The sequence below is a fragment of the Leuciscus leuciscus genome (assembly GCF_965113295.1).
Source record: "Leuciscus leuciscus genome assembly, chromosome: 16".
NCBI lineage: Eukaryota > Metazoa > Chordata > Actinopteri > Cypriniformes > Leuciscidae > Leuciscus > Leuciscus leuciscus.
Genome location: NC_138740.1, coordinates 34,807,304 through 34,830,014, shown reverse-complemented (window position 1 = coordinate 34,830,014; position 22,711 = coordinate 34,807,304). Strand labels below are relative to the sequence as shown.

The 22,711-nt window shown below is 39.0% G+C and overlaps 3 protein-coding genes across 18 annotated transcripts in view; 1 reads left to right on the top strand and 2 right to left on the bottom strand.

Annotated features, from left to right (window-relative positions):
• The window catches only part of LOC309478174 (uncharacterized protein), a 253,102-nt gene that overhangs the window by 83,198 nt on the left and 147,193 nt on the right, over positions 1–22,711 (top strand). The window lies entirely within an intron of this gene.
• The window catches only part of LOC309478104 (zinc finger MYM-type protein 1-like), a 43,270-nt gene that overhangs the window by 9,762 nt on the left and 10,797 nt on the right, over positions 1–22,711 (bottom strand). For 3 of the 15 annotated variants that reach the window (XM_082141585.1, XM_082141583.1, XM_082141591.1), the window contains exons 3-8: positions 15,313–15,372; positions 15,114–15,188; positions 10,276–14,846; positions 4,826–4,946; positions 1,964–4,636; positions 1,464–1,576 (exon numbers count right to left, since the gene is read on the bottom strand). In XM_082141585.1, the coding sequence (XP_081997711.1) occupies positions 12,517–14,846; positions 15,114–15,188; positions 15,313–15,372 (2,465 nt within the window). In that variant the 3' untranslated portion in view covers positions 1,464–1,576; positions 1,964–4,636; positions 4,826–4,946; positions 10,276–12,516. Of the gene's footprint in view, positions 1–1,463; positions 1,577–1,963; positions 4,637–4,825; positions 4,947–5,415; positions 5,731–9,411; positions 10,080–10,275; positions 14,847–15,113; positions 15,189–15,312; positions 15,373–16,002; positions 22,212–22,711 lie in introns of those variants that run through there. The other 12 variants (XM_082141595.1, XM_082141596.1, XM_082141592.1 and 9 more) reach the window with 11 other exon arrangements.
• LOC309478144 (uncharacterized protein) overlaps positions 7,079–22,711 on the bottom strand; it is a 105,984-nt gene continuing 90,351 nt past the window's right edge. Inside the window, exon 8 of the mRNA XM_082141703.1 lies at positions 7,079–9,313. The gene's annotated coding sequence lies outside the window, so the exon portion shown is untranslated. The remainder of the gene's footprint in view (positions 9,314–22,711) is intronic.

Below are 22,711 nucleotides of genomic sequence, written 5' to 3'. Positions count from 1 at the left end.
TGAGATTTTAACAGAGGTATGTGTGTTGAACACCATTGAAGACAATGTTAGCATCTGTTAGATTTAATAGTATGGGGAAAATGGTTAAATTTTAGTTTTTTTCTGCTATTTTCGTCTTCCGGGTTTAAAATCTTCATCGTGTCCACGTCACAGGCAGTGACGTGGCAGAGCACTATAGTACTTTGATGACTCATCGGTGTCTCATAATTATTCATGTACTGAGTTCTCTTATCCAATGAGAAGACACTTTCTCTTAATTATTCATGACACCACGTGGAACTTTCCAATGACAGACATGTCAAACTGTGATATCGCGTAGTAGATGAGAGAGGCAATGATGGGACGCGCGTTTGTTTTCGTGGTGCAAAAGTTCCAGTGCATCTTTCCCCGCGATTCTGCCAGGGCTAGACTCCGGCCATCAACCACGGACACATCTAAACTATGTGTGTGTAGCAACCATTCAACTGGAGAATGGTGGACTTCGGCCTTGTACACCAATGCAGGTTTCGTCTTGCGAGTGATGCGGTCCCGAGGACTTTTCTATCGCTTCAGAGGTGTGTGTGTGTGTGTGTGTGTGTGTGTGTCTAAAACGTAACCCTGACCGTTATGCCTTTTGTTAAATAATCACTCGTTATTAAAATGTAGATATTTCGATAATACCTCAATTGTATGGAACGTATGCTTAGTTTGTGCAAATTTCTATGTCACTGTCCATCTTTATTATGTGGGTTTAGGGGGCGCGTAGATATAGGCTATGTACGGAACGTTTTTGTTTTTGTTTTTTTTTGCGGAAAATTTATTACTTTCAAATATATGCATTTATAGTGTGTATATAAACAAATATTTATTTTATAATGACATAATTATACATGTACATTTAAATGTTTTAAATACAATTATGATTACTGTAGTAGGCTAATATGTAGCAGGGCATTCAGTTACTTTTGAAAAGGACAAAAATAAGGTGTCCGTGTATTTCATTAGATTGTAACATTGCCAGCTATTAAAAAAATCTAGCATTTCCTCACGTTTTACCACTGATTTTTAGTGACAGTCGATATGCATGCATGGGCCACTGGCGATGACAGTTTCCCCCCCTCCCCTCCCCTCCCCTCCCCTCCCCTCTCCTCCCCTCCCCTCCCCTCTCCCCTCTCCTCCCCTCCCCTCCCCTCTCCCCTCTCCTCCCCTCCCCTCTCCTCTCCCCTCTCCTCCCCTCCCCTCCCCTCCCCTCCCCTCCCCTCTCCCCCCCTCCCCTCCCCTCCCCTCCCCTCTCCCCTCTCCCCTCTCCCCTGCCGTGCCATTCCACACCCACTCCCCTCCCTTCTTCTCACAGCCACCACGCCCAATTAAGTTGCATTTTTCAAGAAGATTGTGAGCTAGACTTGAGCTGAAAGAGGGGGGTTTCATGACCCTTTAAAATAGCATAATAGAGGAACTTTAAAAGAATGAAGGAAAACACCAACCTATTTGTTCCTCTGTATCTTCATCTTTTATTCTGCATGGTTCTTCCTTAATCTCCATCTTTACAATAGTATGTCCGTAGTTTCTCCTGGAGTAATTCCTCCGGCTTCTTCTCCTGTGGGAAGATGGGAATATTTCCCAACATTTAGCAGATGATCATCACACTTACAATCACTAAATTAAATTCACTTAATAATATTCAGCTTAAAGTGTTTTGAATTTGATCAAACAACTGTTTAGAAACAATTCGACTTCTCTAGTTTATTTCTACGTTGCTCTTTCATCTAAAACTCTGTTTACCATGATTAATTTGTTCATTAAATAAAATGAAAACACAAATCATGATCTTTAGAAATTGTAATGTGAAAAAAACAGCCAGTAACTAGTTCACATTTCACGAGCGTAATGAACAACATCAATCGATTCATTTCTGAGTGATTCTCTAAATGAACTCGTTTATTATTTTGGATTTATATTTCACCTTATAAATGAAAGTACTCACAGTCTGAAAACAGCAGATTTAGAGCAGAATGAACGGCTGTGTTCCACTTCTCATGTTTATGTTCCCTTCCCTCGCTCACTTCTCTTCTTCTCCTAGACTCGGATGTGTGTCATTGCTTCGGTTGCTCGAGCGCCTCTACTGGCGGAAACTATATTAAACTATCTTACCTTCATAGATTAAGATATTTATCTTGGCTGATATTTTACAAACACTTTATCTCAACACATTTGTTTGATTTGGGATAATAAATGTAATAATAAAACATTAAAATATTATTTTTGAAATATTATTTATTTGTTACACAGCTGATATTATCATAATAGAGCATTTTTGGAAAGGCCTATATTTAAACTTAAAATAGCCGCCAAGGAAATGTTTTTGATGCTGATGATTTGAAAACAAGCTGAAGTTTAGATGCTTCCCTATTATTGATATGCCAGGAGTTAAGAAATACGGGAAGAACTTTCAAATTCACTCATTGTTTACTTGATCTATTTAAACACTACTTCAATTAATGATATTCAGTTATGTTGCATATTGGCTTGTACATAAAAACAAAACAAAAAAACAACAGGAAAATAAAGGAAAACGTAGGAAAATACATGTTCTTGTAATGCAATGAATTTAATGCAAATACTTTGAAAAGAGCTTTTATTTGCTAATCAAAATGAGTGTCATCATCAGTGGACTTGTACATGGTATTAAATGTCTTTATTCTTGCTGTGGACAAACTCTGCAATGAAATCAACTGGATCATCAGTTATTGTAAACTTTAATAAAGTGACAATTGAGTATTACCCCACAAGAAGAAATGGTGTCTGATGTTATGACTAAACCAGTGACAAAGTTTAAACTAGAGAAATTACAGAGTTTCATGTTTGGCATGTAAATGCAACACAAGAGAAAATAAGTCTGTGTTCATGTGTTCTGTTATTATAATGATATACTGTACCGTATGAGAGCAAGTGACCTGTTAATGTCTGTAATAGATGTGCGCTCAAACTGCTCACGTGTATGTGACCCGCTTTCCATAGATGGAAATATGCTAAATAAAAATGTTCCAGTCCAACAGAATACAGAGTGATGTGTGTGTTTGTTCCTCAATAAAGTTTATTTAAATTGACCAGTTATCCTTCAAGAACATGGCAGCGCCAACACTATGGGATTGAACCATATAGGGCCTTTAAAATGAAGAAAAGAGAAGTTTATTAAGAATGAGTATATAGATACTATTAGAGTTACAGGCACACAAACTTTAGAAAAATACTATCTATGGCAGTCAGACATGAAAGTTAAAAACTAGATGTATTTCTAGTTTCATCATTATTTGTTCTTCAGAAAATGTGCGGCCATCGAAAATGTGTACCAGTTTACTCATAGAGCCACATTGAGATCACTATATCTCTGGAAAGTAATCCTATTGCGCCTTAAAAATTAAGAAACTGAAAGAAAAGTTCATCTATAATGATATTAAGATGTTTTTTAATATGAGTTACAGGCCTTTTTGACACGAATGACCCAAATGTGTTTGTGTCTGAGAACCTTTTATAGATCTTTTGTACACATATTTAACTGTAGACACTGAAATGACATTTGCTGTGTTGTGCAGTAGAAATATTTTGAGAGTCCCTTGTTATCCTTTCCAGAAGTTGGCAAACGTAGATTAAGCAGCGATTCTTCATCCATGAAACCTTGAAATGACTGAGAACAAAAACAAATGCCGCCATCTAGAGTCAAATCTGTGGAACTGTAAATGTTCATTTTATACAGAAACACTGATTTATCCTGATGATGAGACACAGAATCTGCTTCAAACGAAGAGGGAGAATAAAAGCAATACAATAATTCACCTTTTTTTCAGCTTGATGAAAATGTTCATTTAGAGACCTTCAGCTTAATGCTTTTTCTCATGAGTCTTTAGATTAGATAATTGGGTGAAACTCTTCCCACATGAAGAGCACTTGTACGGTTTCTCTCCAGTATGAATTCTCTCATGAGCTTTCAGAGTTTCTGACAGAGCAAAACTCTTTCCACAGTGCGAACACTCATAAGGTTTCTCTCCAGTATGAATTCTCTCGTGTGTTTTCAGGTTTCCTGACAAAGCAAAACCCTTTCCACATGACGAGCACTTGTACGGTTTCTCTCCAGTGTGAACTCTCTGGTGTTTTTTTAAGTCACTCGATGTAGTGCAGGTCTGTCCACAGTCAGAGCACACATAAGGTCTCACACCAGTATGAACACGCTCATGATCTTTTAAACTTTGCAGTAGTGAAAAACTCTTTCCACAAAAAGAACAAAAGTGAGGCTTCACGGCAGCATGAGTTTTAATGTGTGTTCTTAAGCCTGATCCAAAAACAAATGTTTTATCACACTGATCACAGCTGAATGATCTCACTCCAGAGTGAGAGCGCAGATGATCTTTCAGAACTCTTTTTGTTGTGAAACTCTTTCCACACTGAGTGCATGTGAACGGTCTTTCTCCAGTGTGAACTCTCATGTGCTGATTTAGGTTTCCTTTGCGTATGAAACTCTTTCCACACTCAGAGCAGGTGAAAGATCCTTCAACTCCAGTTTTTCCAGCTGGTTTCTGTGTGAAATTCTTTTCAGTCTGTGAAATTATGTTTCCGTCTTTATTTCTGAAATGCTGTTTGTCTTCATTCACTTCCATCGGGTCTAAAATCAACATTAAATTTGAATTGCTCAATTGAAGACGGACCAATTAAAAACAAAATCAGGAAGGCCCATATGAGCAAAATCTAGTTTACTACTGAGTCTACTAGTATCTAGTTTCAGATGTTATATGTCAGTTTTCATCTTAATGTTCCTCATCAGCCATTAAAGAGAATGAAGGAAAACACCAACCTATTTGTTCCTCTGTATCTTCGTCTTTTATTCTGCAGGGTTCTTCCTCAATCTCCATCTTTACAATAGTATTGTCAGTAGTTTCTCCTGGAGTAATTCCTCCTGCTTGCTTCTTCTTCTCCTGTGGGAAGATGGGAATATTCCCCAGCATTTAAACTCTCATGAACGGCTGTGGGAGCTTCACTGACTGAAGGAGTGAATTGTGGTCGTTGTTGCTCATTTAGCAGATGATCATCACACTTATAATCACTCTCAATTATCCAGCTTTAAGTTTTTTGATCAAACAACTGTTTAGAAACAATTAAACTCCTCTGGCTGATTATTATGTTGCTCTTACATTGAATATTTTTAATGCATGTCAATAATTTTAAATGCATTTTTTTTTCATTAAATAAAATTAAAACACGAATAATAATCTTCACAAATTGCAATGTGAAAAAACAGTGACGAGTTTAATGTTTCACCAGCGTAATGAACAACATCAGTCGGTTCATTTCGATTAATTTCTGAGTGATTCACTAAATGAACTGACTCGTTTAGTCGTTTGTATTTAGATTTCTCCTAATAAATGATAAAATGAATGTACTCACAGTCTAAAAAACAGCAGATTAAGAGCAGTCAATGATGTTGTTTATGTTCCCTTCCCTTGCTCACTTCTCTTCTCTTCTTCTCCTAGACTCAGATGTGTGTCATTGCTTCGGTTGCTCGAGCGTCTCTTCTTCTTCTTCTTCTTCTTTTTTGGGCGTTTGGCAAACAGCTTTTAGTTCCATTACCGCCACCTTCTGAATAGGAGTGTGGGTCTGAATTCCACATCGCTAAATTCTATGTAATAATCCTGTTCCTTTCATGTACTAAAAAATACATCTAAAACATTGTTCCCCAGAATTTCTTTGAAATATATCAGTAACATTACCAGGGTGTCTACAGATATAAACAAGTTAAATTTAAGACTTTTTAAGACCTTTTTAATGCCACTTTGAATGAAATTTAAGACCAAACCTGTGATGGAAATACATATTATATTACATGCGTATTAGATTTTTAATTTGAGGGGGGAGTTTAGACTTTTTTTTTTTTATTACATGTATCTGGCCTAAATGTATGCTCACTCATTGCATTTTTACAATGGGGTAATTTTGGTCTTAAGAATTTACACAACACAAGGAAGCTTGATTTCAATATTTGAATTAAATTGAAAAAAGTAGCACAAATAAATACAATAGAATAAAGATACCAATAAATAGAAATAAAGAGAAAGGTTTTTGCTTAGGTCTAACACTAGTATTCAGAAATACTACAGAGACTGAATAAAGTAATCAAATGTAAAATAACACTGGGTAGTATTTTAGTCCTGACTAAATTAAATACATAGGCTATTAATCCTGATTCCTTAAAATGAAAGCTATGGTTTGTTGTTTTGACAACCAAATGAATGACAGACATATATGTCTGCTGTCCCTTTAAGAGCTCGTGCACGGATCCTGTGTTCATTATACGGTCACGTGCGATTTATGCTTATTTAAAACATAACCGACTGTGTTTAGACTACTAGAGGATACTCACCAAGACCGAAATTGACATCATTTTCGCATGTTTTTGACTGTTACAGCGATAAAATCCACGAAAAATAACTTTTGTTACCCACGAGATGTTTGTAAGGCGGCTTTACTCTATGTATGTGTGCAGAAAAAAAAACATCTCTCTCAGACAGCGCGCAAGTAAGTTACTGAATAGTTTCAAATCGCGTGAATGTTTAATCAGGTAAAACTTTAAAAGACGTGCAAATGGTAAAATTACTTATGATGCAATGCTGGCCCGTTTATGCAAGTGACAATTCCGTCTATCCCGACTCCCGAAACGCGAGAGTGTATTTTTACCTCAGTATGTTTCTTCTGGGAGTTTTTTTGTTTGCCGTTATGCTCATTTGTTTTGATTTCTTCCTATAAAATCTATCACAGAGACAAGCAGCGCGAGCCTCAACAGCGTTACCAGAAAAAGCCTACATTATCATTATCAATAGCTGTTTATGTAATAAAATCTGAATCATTCTCGCGATTCGATGCTTCACTGGTTATTTGATGGATATTAGGTCCGTCAGACTGGAGAAATTTTAGCGGTAACGTGACCAGAAATATTTAAGACCTATCGAATCTGAATTTAAGACATTTTAAGACTTTTTAAGGCCTTTTTTTAGGAAAACTTTATTTAAGACATTTTAAGACTTTTTAAGGACCCGCGGCCACCCTGATTACATTTTATCTTTACTTCCGCTAACTGTTCTATAAGTGTTTGTCGTTCCTGATTGTATTTAGGACAATGTTCTATAACATGTTCTATGGTTTCTTGATTACCACATTCACAGTTACCATCAGCATCTTGAAACAATATCCTCCTCCTGCTTGCTTCTACTGGTATTCCTGCTCCATCCAACATTCTTTTGAATTTTATATAGATGTCTGCCTGTGCTTTCATTGTCCCATAAATATTTCCATATACCCTTAATTTTGGCTTTAATCATGCTTTTAATTTCTGCTTTGCTATATTGTACTTGAATATTAATGCTGTCTTGCTTTGTTGCCTGTTTAGCATATTTATCTGCAACTTCATTCCCCATCATTAGTCCTACAAGGACTGGGACCCAACCCAACACAATGTTGACTGCTGACTTTATCAATCTATTCACTAAATGCACTATATCATAAACAATATCTTGCCTGGATTCAGAGTGCAGATTCTTTATACTTAGTAAAGCTGAACTTGAATCAGACCATACTCCTCCACCCATAATAAAGCCATCCATATAGCAATTAACTCAGCTGTATACACAGCATGATCATCACTAATTCTATTAGCCTTAATCAGTTTTAATTCAGGGATTGCATATGCAACCCCACTCTTTTATTTCGTTTTTGATGCATCTGTACATACCTGAATATTATTTCCATATTTTCCTCCCACATACATTTCAAATGTCCAGTTGCTCGAGCGCCTCTACTGGCGGAAACCATATTAAACTATCTAACCCTATAGATTAAGATATTGATCTGTTCTCTTGGCTGATATTAAAGGAACCGTATGTAAGAAATGTATTTCAATTAATCATAAAATGGCCCTGATATGTCACTAGACATTAAGAAATCATGTTCATTTCAAATACTTATATCACTGACAACAGTAGTCCGGCCAGGATATTGTCATTTAAAAGTGAAGTTGCAGCCCTCAACTGATGTTGATGTTGTCATGTTGTGTTTTGGCCTGATGCTCCACCCTCCACCTATCTACCAATCACGAAGTCAGTAGTGTTTCGGCATCCGGGTTGCCTGCTCTACAGTAATTTGAAAGTGATTGCAGTACCAGTTTTGTCCACAATCTTACATACGGTTCCTTTAAACAAACATTATTAATCTCGCCATGTGTTCGATTTGGGATAATATATGTAACAATAAAACATTAAAATATTATTCTAGAAATAACATTTATTGGTGACAGATGATTTACCATAAGAGCATTTTTGGTTATGACTATATTTAAACTTAAAATGACTGCCAATGAGTAAGAAAATTCTGATGCTGATGATTTGAAAACAAGCTTATAGGGCTGTTGAGAACCAGAACTAAACTGACCTGAGCCTGAGGTTTAGATGCTTCCCTATTATTGATATGCCTGGAGTTAAGGAATATGAGAAGAAATATCAAATTCACTCATTGTTTACTTGATCTATTTAAACACCACTTCAATTACTATTAAAGCAGCACTCAGTAGCTTCGGGACTTCTTCGCTGTATTCTCGCTTTTTGCCCGCAGGTTTCTCTCTAGAGCTCCCCCCACAGCTTCGGAATAGATATTTGACAACACTGTTGTAAAAACTTGTTGGTGATTCTCAGACACCAGAGGCTATAGATCAACGACATCAAAGCAGACGGGACATTCTTTAAAACATCTTCTTCATTCGGGTTCGGACAGCGTGAGGGAGCGCAATAATGACAGCATTTTAGCAGATTTCTTTTGGCCGTAAAGCAATTGTTTACATCGCGAGACCTGATATCACACGAGACTTCCTGACGCAGCGGCCGGCGGCCCGCCGGCTCAAAGTTGCAAGTGCGTATTTTCCGCTCACAGGCACCAGGGGGGTGCGAAACGACCACCATTCAACCCGAAATAAGTAATATAACCATTCCAATGACTCCGAAGCTGTTCAGTTAAGGTAAAAAAAGTTACTTAGTTCACCTTTAATTAACAGTGTTCAGTTGTGTTGCATATTGGATTGCATATAAAAAAAATAATTTGTAAATCAATTTTGACCTCACTAATGCTGCTGAGTTAGTTTCAGCGTGTGTAAATGTTGTTTTATGCTCACTTTTCTACACAGTTGTAGTTTGTTGTGTGGTTGGATTTCAGCTCTCAAAAGATCTGATCCTGAATCAGCATGACAAGAAATCTGAGCGACCAGATCTGGATTCATGATATCTGCCACCATCTAGAGTCAAATCTGTGGAATTGTAAATGTTCACTTTATACAGAAACACTGATTTATCCTGATGATGAGACACAGAATCTGCTTCAAAAGAAGAGGGAGAATAAAATAAATACAATAATTCACCTTTATTTCAGCTTGTTCAAAATGTTCATTTAGAGACCTTCAGCTCAATGCTTTTTCTCATGAGTCTTTAGATTAGATACTTGGGTGAAACTCTTCCCACATGAAGAGCACTTGTATGGTTTCTCTCCAGTATGAATTTTCTGGTGTCTTTTTAAGTCCCTCAATGTAGTAAAGGTCTTCCCACAGTGAGAGCAAACATAAGGTCTCACACCAGTATGAAGACGCTCATGCTCTTTTAAACTTTGCAACAGTGAAAAACTCTTTCTACAAAAAGAACAAACATGAGGCTTCACACCAGCATGAACTTTAAGGTGTCTGCTTAAGTGTGATGCCATAACATATGTTTTATCACACTGATCACAGCTGAATGATCTCACTCCAGAGTGAGTGTGCAGATGATCTCTGAGAATTTGTTTGGATGTGAAACTCTTTCCACACTGAGAGCATGAGAACGGTCTTTCTCCAGTGTGAATTCTCATGTGCACGTTAAGGCTTTTTTTCTGTATGAAACTCTTTCCACACTCAGAGCAGGTAAAAGATCCTTCGACTCCAGTTTTTCCAGCTGGTTTCTGTGTGGAATTCTTTTCAGTCTGTGAAATTATGTTTCCATCTTCATTTGTGAAATGCTTTTTGTCTTCATTCACTTCCATCGGGTCTAAAATCAACATCACAATCCCATGGTTCAATTGAAGACGGACAAATTAGAAACAAAATCAGGAAGCCCAAAATGAGTAAAATCTAGTTTACTACTGAGTCTACAAGTATCTAGTTTTGGATGTTATTGTTATATGTCGATTTTTTATCTTAATGTTCCTCATCAGTCATTAAAGAGAATGAAGGAAAACACCAACCTATTTGTTCCTCTGTATCTTCATCTTTTATTCTGCAGGGTTCTTCCTTAATCTCCATCTTTACAATAGTATGTCAGTAGTTTCTCCTGGAGTAATTCCTCCTGCTTGCTTCTTCTCCTCCTGTGGGAAGATGGGAATATTCCCCTGCATTTAAACTCTCATGAACGGCTGTGGGAGCTTCACTGACTGAAGGAGTGAATCGTGGTCGTTGTTGCTCATTTAGCAGATGATCATCACACTTACAATCACTCTCAGTTAACCAGCTTTGAGTGTTTTTCTCAAACAACTGTTTCAAAACAATTCAAACAATTGATTTTTATGTTGCTCTTTTTGCATTTGTTAAATAAAATGAAAACACAATTCATAATCTTCACAATTATCAATCCTTCAATTCAGTTCAGAAAGAAGCTGAAAGAATATTTATGAGGGTTTATTGCTGTAGTCAGACATCGATTAAACGTGTGAATGTGTGCAAATTAGAGACAACGGAATCGTTTGCAATTCAGAGATACAGGCATTTAACTTAAACTCCAGTTCTGTGTGTCAGATTGTTGCACAATTTACAGGAAAATAGAATGTTAGGTCAAAACTGAATTTCGAATTCGAACATTTCTTTGTTATATGTTATGTCTAAAATTAAAGTATAGAGTGGTGCAGGTATGACGTCAAAGCCCCGTCCACTGGTTCTCTCGAGATTTTTCACCAAGAACGCATGTAAATCTTCTATGTGCTTAGCTTAAAGGGATACTTCACCGTTTTTTCATATTAAACTATGTTATTCTCTTAACTAAGACAAGTTGATGCATACCTCTCTCGTCTCAGTGCGTGCACTCAATCACTCTGGCGCACGGCGACACTTTGATAGCACTTAGCTTAGCCCAGTTCATTCATTAGGGACCAAACAGAGATGAAGTTAGAATATTTGGTCGTGTAACTACTCGTATAACTGTATTTAAATAGGGAAAACGGAGGTGTTTGGTCGCTTCTAACTTCATCTCTGTTTGGTCCCTAATGAATGAACTGGGCTAAGCTGTGCTATCAAAGTGTCGCCGTGCGCCAGAGCGATTGAGTGCACGCACTGAGACGAGAGAGGTATGCATCAACTTGTCTTAGTTAAGAGAATAACATAGTTTAATATGAAAACTATGCTAGCGAGGAGAGAGACAGTGAAAAGAACAGCGGGCAGTGCTTGTTCTCGCTCGTCGCGAATAGATCCACCTCCGCCCTCCTAACCCGATCTCACAGCAATCCATACTGATTTTCAAGGTGGCTAATTCGTACGGATTCATAAGACTTCACTCGTACAAATTCGTACGTTTTTTGCTAAATAGCACATATTTTACGAGTTGCCCAATTCGTACGAATGACCTACACCTGACCCCGCCCCCAAACCTACCCATCATGTGGGTTTAGACAAATCGTACGAATTGGAATGAGTGAGGTACGAATTTGCCACCTTTTACCGACTCGTACGAATTGGTCGTGAGATAGCGTTGGCACTCCGGAAGCGGTCCAAAATCATCCATACAGACCAAGGGTAAAGCCTCCACTCTCCGTGAGGAATCCCGCTCCTCGAAAGCATGTCTGCTCGTCATGTCATTCTCGCTCGCCGCGAATAGATCCACCTCTGCCCTCCCAACCCTATCTCAAAGCACAGGGGCTAATTCATACGAATTCATACAACCTCACTCGCACGAATTCGGAAGTTTTCTGCTAAATCGTACATATTTTACGAGTTGCCCAATTCGTATTAATTTGTACGAATGACCTACACCCAGGGCCGTTTGAAGGAATTTGGGGGCCCCAAGCAAAATGGACATGGAGGCCCCCCTGCCCCCCGCACGCACGCAAAGCCTACAGGAACCACAGCATAGCCATACAGTTTAAGTTCAACCACACTTTATATAAATAAAAAAGGTTTACAGTGAGAATACTGCTGTTGCATATACTGTGCATAAATAAAAAATGTTTACAGTGCAAATACTGCTTGAAATTTTTTTTTAAATTTGAACATTTTCAACAATTGAACATTTGCAAAAAACACCACTGTACCATAAAATCAAATATACATTAAAAAAGTGCACAATAACTAAATCCAACATACTTAAACACACACACACACACACACACACACACACATACACACACACACACACACACACACACACACACACACACACACACACACACACACACACACACACTAACATTTTTCGGTTCTCACAAACATGTGCAAATTATCTAAAACTGCTGTTTGCCAGCCTTGTTTTCTGCAAAGGCAATCACAATGTCCTCCATGTCCAAAGACTGGCGAACATCACGCTCAATTGACATAAGTGCCAGTCCTGTGAGCCTTTCTTGGCCCATGGTGGACCTCATGTAATTTTTTATCAGCTTCAAAGCTGAAAAGCTCCTCTCACCAGAGGCCACTGACACAGGGAGAGTCAGGAGTAGACGCAAAGCAATGCTTAAATTACTGTACAAATCCAGTAGCTTCTCACTGTATATGTAATTAAGCATGTCAAATGGGGAAGTGGCTACATGGTCTGGAAAAGTGTAGAGAGATGAATTGATCTCAAGTGCCAAGTCATCAGCATCAATGTCATGGAGGGTTTGTTCCAATTTTTTGCATCGTTCATGAAGCTTTCCATTCTTTATTGTCTGCTTCATGTTGTCCTTTGAGAACAGAAAGTCATAAAGGTCATAAACACCCTTCAATCTTGAAAACCTGTCACTTAGGCTTCTGAGGGCTGTGTCAACCATGGGCAGAAAGAAGTCTCTTCTGAAAGTCTCGTCTGGAGTAGACTGAGTTTCCTCTGTACCTTCATATAGAGACTGTCTTTTCTTTTTACGCTGCCTTTTCTCAGGAAGGGTCATTTCCATATCCAGATTTCCTGCAATGTCTTTTGCATCAGTTTGACAGGAAGCAATCCCATTTTCCCTGAAGTCTTCAAGGTAGTCTTTTACTCCTTCTGTTTCTGATCTAAGTGTTTCCATGGAAACATTTGGACTTTGTAGCAGCTTGCTGACATGATTGATCTGGTACAAAATATTGTACCAGGTCATTGTGTAAAGCAGAAAAGACCAGGTCTTCAACTCACCATGTAAGCTTTTAGCAGTGGACATGGTCTCTGAGTCCCCCTTCTCTATAGCAAACGTCTGGAGTGCAGACAATGCATCCAGGATCTCTGGTAACTGGTATCGCACCACCTTCACGCAGTCAATCCGAGCTTCCCATCTTGTTGTTGACAAAGGTTTTAAAGTGAGCTGCTTTACATGTTCCTTTAGAACTGCCCAGCGTTGCACTGAGGAACTGAATAAGTTATAGAGTCTTTGCAACACACCAAAGAAGGAGATGGACAGCACTGAGGACTTGGCAGCATCTGCCACAACCAGGTTAAGTGTATGACTGCTGCATGGAATGTAAAATGCTTTGCTGTTCAATTGCAAAATTCTTGCCTGAACACCCTGTTTATGGCCCATCATATTGCTGCCATTGTCATAAGACTGACCACGGCAGTCAGAAAGACTCAGGCTGTGTTTCTGCAGGTGGTCAAGCAGGACTTCAGTCAGGCCCCTACCAGTTGTGTCTTCAACATCTAAAAATCCAAAGAAATGTTCTGCAATGGACACAGATGGTTCGCAATTGACAATTCTCAGAACAATGGAAAGCTGTTCCTTATGACTGACATCAGGAGTGCAATCCATAATAACAGAGTAATACTTTGCTCTGTGTACTCTTCTCAAAATCTCTTCCAGTACCTTGTTTCCAATTAGTGCAATTATTTCATTTTGAATAGTTCCACTCAAGTAATGCACTCTTGTCTCTTGGTTTTGTATCCTTTTTATGTGTTCAGTCATAACTGAATCGAACTGTGCCATCAGTTCAACTTGTGCCAGAAAAATCCCATTGTGTGGGTCATACAACTCACTTGTGGTCCCTCTTAAAGCCTGGTTGCGTTCTGCTAAGTGACAAATTATGGCAATCACTCTCCTTATGACACCTTTCCAATGCTCAATCTCGATCTGCATCAAGTCTTGTTGTGTTTGATCTATGGTTGAATTGGTTTGCAGTCTCCTCTGCAGCTCATGCCAGTTAGTCATATTGTCACAATGCCCCTTTGAATATTCGTGTTCTTTTAAATGATGAGCTAGGTTCCTCCATGTACGGAAGCCACAGTTGCTTAAGGCATTGTCACGCTTCCCAAAAACAGTGCAGGCAAAACAGAACACTGAGTCTGTGCTCATGGAATATAACATCCATGATCTAAGTATTTTCTCCCCATTTTTCATGCTTCTCATGTAATTGTCATTTGTGAATCTTCGAGGTGGATTCTCAGAATTTTGGGGGAATACAATGTTTGTGACTTTCACTGGTCCTTTTTTAACAATTTGACAGCGCACACTATCAGTCAGGACTGCTGGCCACTGCGCAGGGTCATCAGCTATAAATACAGTGCTTGTGGTACCTTGAGCTGTAGAGGTAACCTCAGTGTTGGGAAGTGGTGCAGACTCAATTTCTGTTCTGGATGCAGTGTCTTCCTCTGTGAGAGATGGTACTGACGGTGTAGCTGGGGAAAAATAATGTTTTTATTAATATAATCCATCTGTTCAGGTACAGAATGCATCACTGAGTGTCTGACACCTAGAAATTTGACAGGCACTACTGTATATTAAAAATTCTGAAATGTCCATGGGCAAAAGTGACTGGTATTTACACAGTTTGGTGGGAATTCAATAGTGATTTGCACTGTTTTTTTTCTAACAATATGACAGCACACTCAGTTTAAACTCTGGGCTGTGCAGGATATCAGCTATAATTATAGAGCTTGTGGTACCTTGTGCTATAGAGGAAACATCAGCACTGAGAAGTGATGCATCTGTTGATGTTGAGGATGAAGTTGATGGTGTAGCTGGGAAAATAATTGGAAAAAAAAATCTGAAATTACCTGTGAAGTACGTTTTACCATTTCACTGTTAGCATATTGAAAGAGGTCACTATTAACAGCTCAGCTCAGTGAGAGAAATTCGCTCTACCTTCATCAGTGGAGGTATCCTTAGGAAGAGCCTGAGGGCTGAGAAATTTAAGCAAAGCACCTTGAGGGAGAAAGAAAAGATGGTAACACTTTATAATAACAATCATTAATAGATGGTAAATTGATAGTTAATTAATCTTTAGTTAATTGTCATTTAACTGTTAGCAAACAGTATTTTTTACTTATTATAAAGTTTACCGAAAACTTAAAGATGTGTTAGCATTTCCATATTTTGATATTAGAAGGGAAGAGATGCAGCTGCTTTCACAACTACCAATGCTTAAAAACATCCCAAGCTAGTGTTTAATGCACGGAATTTATTGTGTGGTTTTCCTAACCTCCATTTGGTATAGATTATCACGGTGGAATAGTATAGCATGCTATTTGCTATGCCACTTTCATCAAAACCTATTACAAAGCTATAGCAATGTCATGTCATTAAATACGATAAACAGTGATTCTGGAACAGATCTGCGTCTTCCTTATCCCGTTAAAAAACATATTACAGTATGTAACCATATTCCGTCCGTTCGAAAAAAAAGTCGCACTAACTATTCGTTACAAGCAGCATTTGCCGTCAGGCAGACAGCTAACATAAACATATTTTTGCTAGCCTACCTGCTGCAAAATTACACCATTTGTACAAGACTGACAAGTAGAGCTATTTTATCCAGTGTAATTTATCACTTACCACTATCTTGTTTTTTCTTATCCTCCTCTTCCTTTCTCTTCTTTCCCTTCTGGCTTCCTGAAGCATAATTCCGCTTCATGACTGCCGAGGAAGTTTTGTATTTTGCCGGCAGCAGAGATCACGTGGTTGGCTGGCTGCTGTCAGCGACTACTGAGAGGGCCCCCTTGAGGGGGATCCCGATAACAGTGTCATTGCACTTTACTGCATTAACTATCAAAGGGGCGCTCACACAGTGTCGTTGCATTTTATTATTAACCAGTCGTTGTCTTGGGGCCCCAGGCCAGCTCGGGGCCCCAAGCAATTGCTTGGTTTGCTTGCCTTGTCGCGACGGGCCTGCCTACACCTGACCCCGCCCCTAAACCTACCCATCATGTGTACATGTACGACCTCACTCATACGAATTCGTACGATTTGTCTAAACCCACATGATGGGTAGGTTTAGGGGCGGGGTCAGGTGTAGGTTTTTCGTACGAATTAGCCACCTTTTACTCACTGAGTAAAGGCATGTCCGCTCCCCTGTTTAGGAGACTGGGGATATGCGCCGCTCTGATGGAGAGATGTCGTCGATCCATCCGCAACAGGAGACTCGCAACCTGCTCGAAAGGGGCTTTGGAGCTCACATCGCCATGGCGATTTATGTACGAAACCATCGACATGTTGTCGGTGCGAATCAGCTCGGTCGCAGAAAAGCCTCCAAAAGCCTTTCACTTCCAAGAGTGTTTGTGACTCTGACCACAGACCTGACATCGGTCTGCCCTCGCACACTGCACCCCAGCCCAAGGATTTTTTTTTCTTCAAGAAAGCATGATACAATATATGAAACAATCAAAAACTCATTTGCACATAGTTTAAAGTTTAATACAACAATATTAACTAAAGTTGATATGGTTACAAATTGTATATATGAAATAATGATGTTAGGTTAATTGTTCCTAGAATGTTATACATGAGAGACAGAAATTTATGTTTAAACCCTTTAAGGCAAAAGACTCTAAATAATGACAAACAAATTATGAATTTATCTTCTCAAATGTGTTGGTGTAATCAGAAATTAGCTCTAGATTTCCAGCACTGTTAAGTACGAAACCACCGACATATTGTCAGTGCGAATCAACTCGTCGCAGAAAAGCCTCCAGGACTAAGAACACGTTTTCAGTTCCAAGAGGTTTATGTGCCACTTGCTTTGTGACTCTGACCACAGCCCGATGTCGTAACTACACTGCGTCTTGTCACCAGTCCCAGGGGAACTCCCTGACTGATCATGTTTGGGTCGTGCCACCGTCTCAGAGCACTGATGCAGCTGTGCATGACCAAGATGCGAATACAACCCGAGGTCCATGCCTTCCACAGGTCTCGAGTTTTCAGCCGTAACGGCAGTGGCCGCATATACAGTAGACCCAGGTGGCAAACTGATGAGGCCGACGCTATTGGTCCCAGAAGCCTCTGAAATTCCCTCAAGGGAACAGACCGGCCCAGTCTGAAGAGATGGGATGGTCTCTAAATGCTCTCATTGCAACCCAGTCAAAACACACACCCAGATTTGTTATAGAACACTGATTCTCAAAGTGTGGTACGCAGAGGAATCACTGAATTAAATATAAATTAATGTCACGGGTTGAAGATGAAATAATGAACAGTTCAACGAAACTGCTATTGTGGCTTCAATCTGGCAAGAGAAGTGCGTATCAGGGGTGTGTTTCCCATTCAACTACATAACTTGTTGCTTAATTACCATAGTACGATGCATCTTTGAAGAAATCAATTGGCTAGTCTAGACTGTTTCCCAAAATATTATTGCCGCAAATTGGTCGTTCAACCACGTTGGTTAATGATGCCATGCACATAGCGGAGTAATAACTACTTTAATTGAATCTGTTTGAGATCGAATTAATGCTGGATGTTTTGCTATAAATTACACACATGGCATCTGAGGACTATTTCTCATTTTTCTCAGTAAGTTTGCTTTATTTCCAGGCTCGTTCTTACCTAGTAAGCACATTCACACTCTTCAAAAAAATTACGCTTTAAATCTCTTGACAAACTAAAAGACGTAAATGACATTTGTATGTATTCTAAATAAAAGACAGGTTGTACTGAATGTCAGCTTGCTTATTTGTCTCAAGATAAGGATTTATTGAGTCCACGTCACGCAAACAAGAAACTCTGCTTCTAACGACAGGTCGAGAGCATAAATGTTCGTTATAACTATGGTTTCGGGAAACACTGACTCATTGAACTTTGCTGATAACGACAGAATTTGAGACCATGTTTGGCTACTAACGAGGCTTTGGGAAAGGCACAATGAACATTCGCAAACAGCAACATTTTGAGCTGAATTGTTAGGCCTACTACTCTACTGTATTTTAATATTGCCCATTATGGTGGTACTTGGGGAGCCAAATATTTTCTGTGGTGGTACTTGGTGTAAAAAGTTTGAGAACCACTGTTATAGACAGACTCGGGGGGAACATGTTTTTCTGCATACTCAAGTGTATTGGCTAATTTTAGCCCATCGTTCAGATGATTAAGAATGCGCATACCGCTTGCTCTGAGAGGAGAAAGCACCGCATCTACACACTTTGAGAATGAGCGCTGGTCTTAAGGCGAGCCCAAACGGGAGCACTGAATACTGGTATGCTGTGCCCTTGAAAGCGAATCTCAGGAAGCACTTGGACTCTCAGAAAAATGGTACAAAAGCTGTTACTGGGATGGTACCCTTTAAAAAGGTTCTAATATGTACCATTTAAGTACTAATATGTGCACTTTTGGCACCAATATGTACTCTTTAGGTACAAATATGTACCTTTTGAAAGGGTACAGCCCAAGTGACAACTTTTGTACCTTTTTTTTTGTCTGAGTGTGCGGCGGGTCGCTAAATGAAAATGGAAGTATGCATCCTTCAGATCCACGGATGCAAACCAGTCCCCAGGACGGACTTGTGCCTGGATCTGCTTCAGGGTCGTCATCCTGAACACACTCTTGTGAAGCACTCGGTTGATGGGTCTAGGATTGGACAGGGTAGCCCATCATTCTTGGGTACCACAAAAATAGTGGCTGTAAAACCCCCTCTCCAGCTCGCTCAGAGGGACTCACTCAATCACTGCTTTTGCGAGCAGGCTGTGAACCTCGTCTCTAATTTTTTTGTTAAGTATTCGTACTCTGACACTGATGCAATCAAATTCCCCTGAGAAGTCAGAAGAGTGAAGAAAATGTGAACATTTTTTAAATGTGAAAATAACACTGTTCAACATTTAAAACCAGCTTCAAAGCACAAAACCTTTCTTGAATTGTCAAATGCAGATTGAAGTAAAATCTAATAAAGTAAATAATAATGGCCCCAGCACAGATCCTTGGGGGACTCCCTTAACAACCTTGATTAAATCTGACTGAACAATTTCCACCTGAACACATTCTCCCCTTTAAATAAGCAGTAAACCACAGAACTACATTATCAGATATTATTTAGTTTGATCGGTGGTCTCTGTAAAGGCTGATCAGAAAAGCAGATCTGATGACGCAAAACTCGCGAGGCAATTTTTCTATGCGCAGCTAAAATTACTTTACTACATTCACTGGTTTGGCAGTTCTACAAGATGGCTGAAAAGGACAATACATTTGCAATAAATCTTTGCAGAGAGCAGAGACATCAACCCAACAGCAAGAAACTAGGGCTGTGATATTTTAGTGCATTTCTTTCATCAAACTTAACGTCCAAATCATGTAGATCAGTGATTGTTGAAAAGTACAGTCTATTGTTGCTAAACTGCAGGACGTACTCGATAAAGGCAGTACCTTTAAAATAACTTATAATAACTCTTAAAAATAACGTTAAGAGTTATTAAAACTGCATTAAGCCGCAAAAGTGATACTGTTCCTCAAGTGGCTTTTGTGTGCGTGCGCTCTGAGATGGAGTTGAACATGGAGAAGCAAGTGAACATTGAGCTTTGGGATCGCACCTAAACACTTAAAAACACAGAAAAGTCTCATGATGTCGGCTTGGTGAATAATCCCTTAAACACTCATGCCTTAAGTGAACATAAACAGTGAAAAAAGTTGCATGTGTTAACAGTATATTGGAACATATTAGCAAAAGAGCTGCTACATGACTGAATTTAATAGGGGAAACTGCGAAAACACGAGCGATTGTCAGTTTAAACTAAAAGTTGGACTCAATAGTGTTCTTTACAACTTACCAAAGATCCAGTGATCCATGGATATTGACATGCAGTCAGGAATCGTGTTTCCTAACATTTATGTGTGGCTGATTTTGACGCCAGGGAAATACATAAAGATAATTTGCTTGTGAATGCTTTATATAAATACAATAAAGGTAGGTCTAAATCCGGGTAATCACTTATATCAATGTTAAATATATCGCCTAGCCCTAAAACTTGTATAGTTTTTGCCCGTGTTTATTTAAAAACATACAATTATGCACAATATAAGAGGGTAAATATTTAACTGATGAGTTTTCAATACAATATATAGGGTATGATTTTATCCCAAAATTCATAATTGACAAAATAACTGCAAATCCACTTTCACAAATCAGAATTCCCAATTAAAGGTAGGGTAGGTAATCATTTTTCTAAAAAAAAAACATTCCAAATTTGTTTAAACTGTCTTTATATACCAATACATAATTAAAATGTAAGTACTCTGAAAAAGAAAATATAAAAATCGAGTGACTGTAGACCTTTTAATCTGCAATAAACACAGCTCATTATTTCCATTCACTCCACCCCCTCCCTTCTGAGCTCCTTCCAAAGCCACGCCCCCAAAACACATGAACGCGCGACGCCAAACGCTCAGGCTGGAACAAGACGCATTTATTACCTGAGACGAGTGGAGAGGAAGGAGCGCAGTACATACAGTGACATCATGTCAGAATCACATGTAATAAAATACCTAACTTTATCACTATGAATATAAACAAATAAGATTTCTTTTAGTACTCACTATCAAGCTAGCATATCGATAATGGTAAAGTTTCATTCGGTAACGAGCTATATTTATAAGGCAAAACTAAAAACAGGTTGCATTGATACACGTTTTTCCATTACCATCAGTTACACTGTGATGAAGATGAATTTCGTGTAAGATTCATAACATATACGGTGTTTTGCATGTAAGAGTTTCCATGATGAAAACATTGTTGACTCTAATGAAGACTAACGTACACTCCGAGTCCGGAGACAAGTACCGCATCGTCGGCTCGAGGACAGGTCCGGGGTTGAGGGCGAAGCAGAGGAGGTCGTTCAAGAGCGCGGGCAGGGTCCGAGGAAGTAGTTTTTGCCTTGTTTGCCTTCGCTGACTGCATATGCAGGTGCTTTGAGCTGAATATTTCCGGGAACGGTGACATGTGATGAGTGCACGCCGGGCAGCGCGCGCAGTGGGGCTCGGGGCGGGCACGAGACATGAAGGCATCTGATTGGTTCTTTACATTCGCACCGAATGGCAGTGATTGGTCAGAGTTTTTACTGTCCTGCAGCTGCTACAGAGGTCTGATTTTTTTCATTCCTTTTTCTAAACACATAATGTATTGACTACTATCAGGATGGAAGGACCATTTCACCCAGTATAAAAAAAAGTGTTTCTGAACAGGATTACCTACCCTACCTTTAATTTTAGCAAATTATCCAGCTTTTGACATTTACATTAAATTATTTAGCAGACGCTTTTATCCAAAGCGACTCAAAAATGAGGAAAACAATAGAAGCAGTTAAACTAACAAAAGGACAAAAATATGTAAATGATACGACCCTTCCCAGTTTAGTCTTATGCAGTGTAAAAAAATTAAATAAAATTATAGAAGAGGAAAGAAAGTGTTAGTATTAATGGATCAAGTGTTGCCGAAAAAGATGTGGAAGGAGTTTCACCCAATTATCTAATCTACAGACCCAAAAGAAAAAACATTTAGATTCATCTGAATGTCAAATTATTTATTTATAAGTGTATTATTTGTAAGTGATGGATCTTAACATGAACTTTGATCATAAGACAACTTCGGGCCATGTTTTTTCTTATGAGTACGGTTTCTCTCCAGTATGAACTCTCTGGTGTGATTTTAAGACACTGGATGTGTAGTGAAGGTCTTCTCACAGTCAAAGCACACATAAGGTCTCATACCAGTATGAACACGCTCATGCACCTTTAAATGTTCCAGTTGTGAAAAACACTTTCCACAAAAAGAACAAACGTGAGGCTTTACAAAACAGTATGAGTTTTAAGGTGTGCTTTTAAGCTTGATGCCAAAACAAATGATTTCTCACACCGATCGCAGCTGAAAGATCTCACTCCAGAGTGAAAGTGCATGAGATCTTTGAGAGCACTTTTTCCACACTGGGAGCATGTGTACAGTTTTTCTTCAGCGTGAGATCTCACGTGCGCATTAAAGCGTCCCTTCCGAATGAAACTCTTTCCACACTCAGTGCATGTAAAAGGCTTCTCTCCAGTGTGAGATATCATGTGTCTCATCAGGTTTGCTTTGTGCCCGCAACTCTTTCCACAATGAGAGCATGTGAATGGTTTTTCTCCAGTGTGAATTCTAATGTGCACATTTAAGTCCTCTTTGCGAGTGAAACTTTTTCCACAGTGTGTGCATGAATAAGGCTTTTCTCCAGTGTGAACTCTCAAGTGCACCTTCAGGTGTCCTTTCTGAATGTAACTCTTTCCACACTGAATGCATACATAAGGCCTCTCTCCAGAG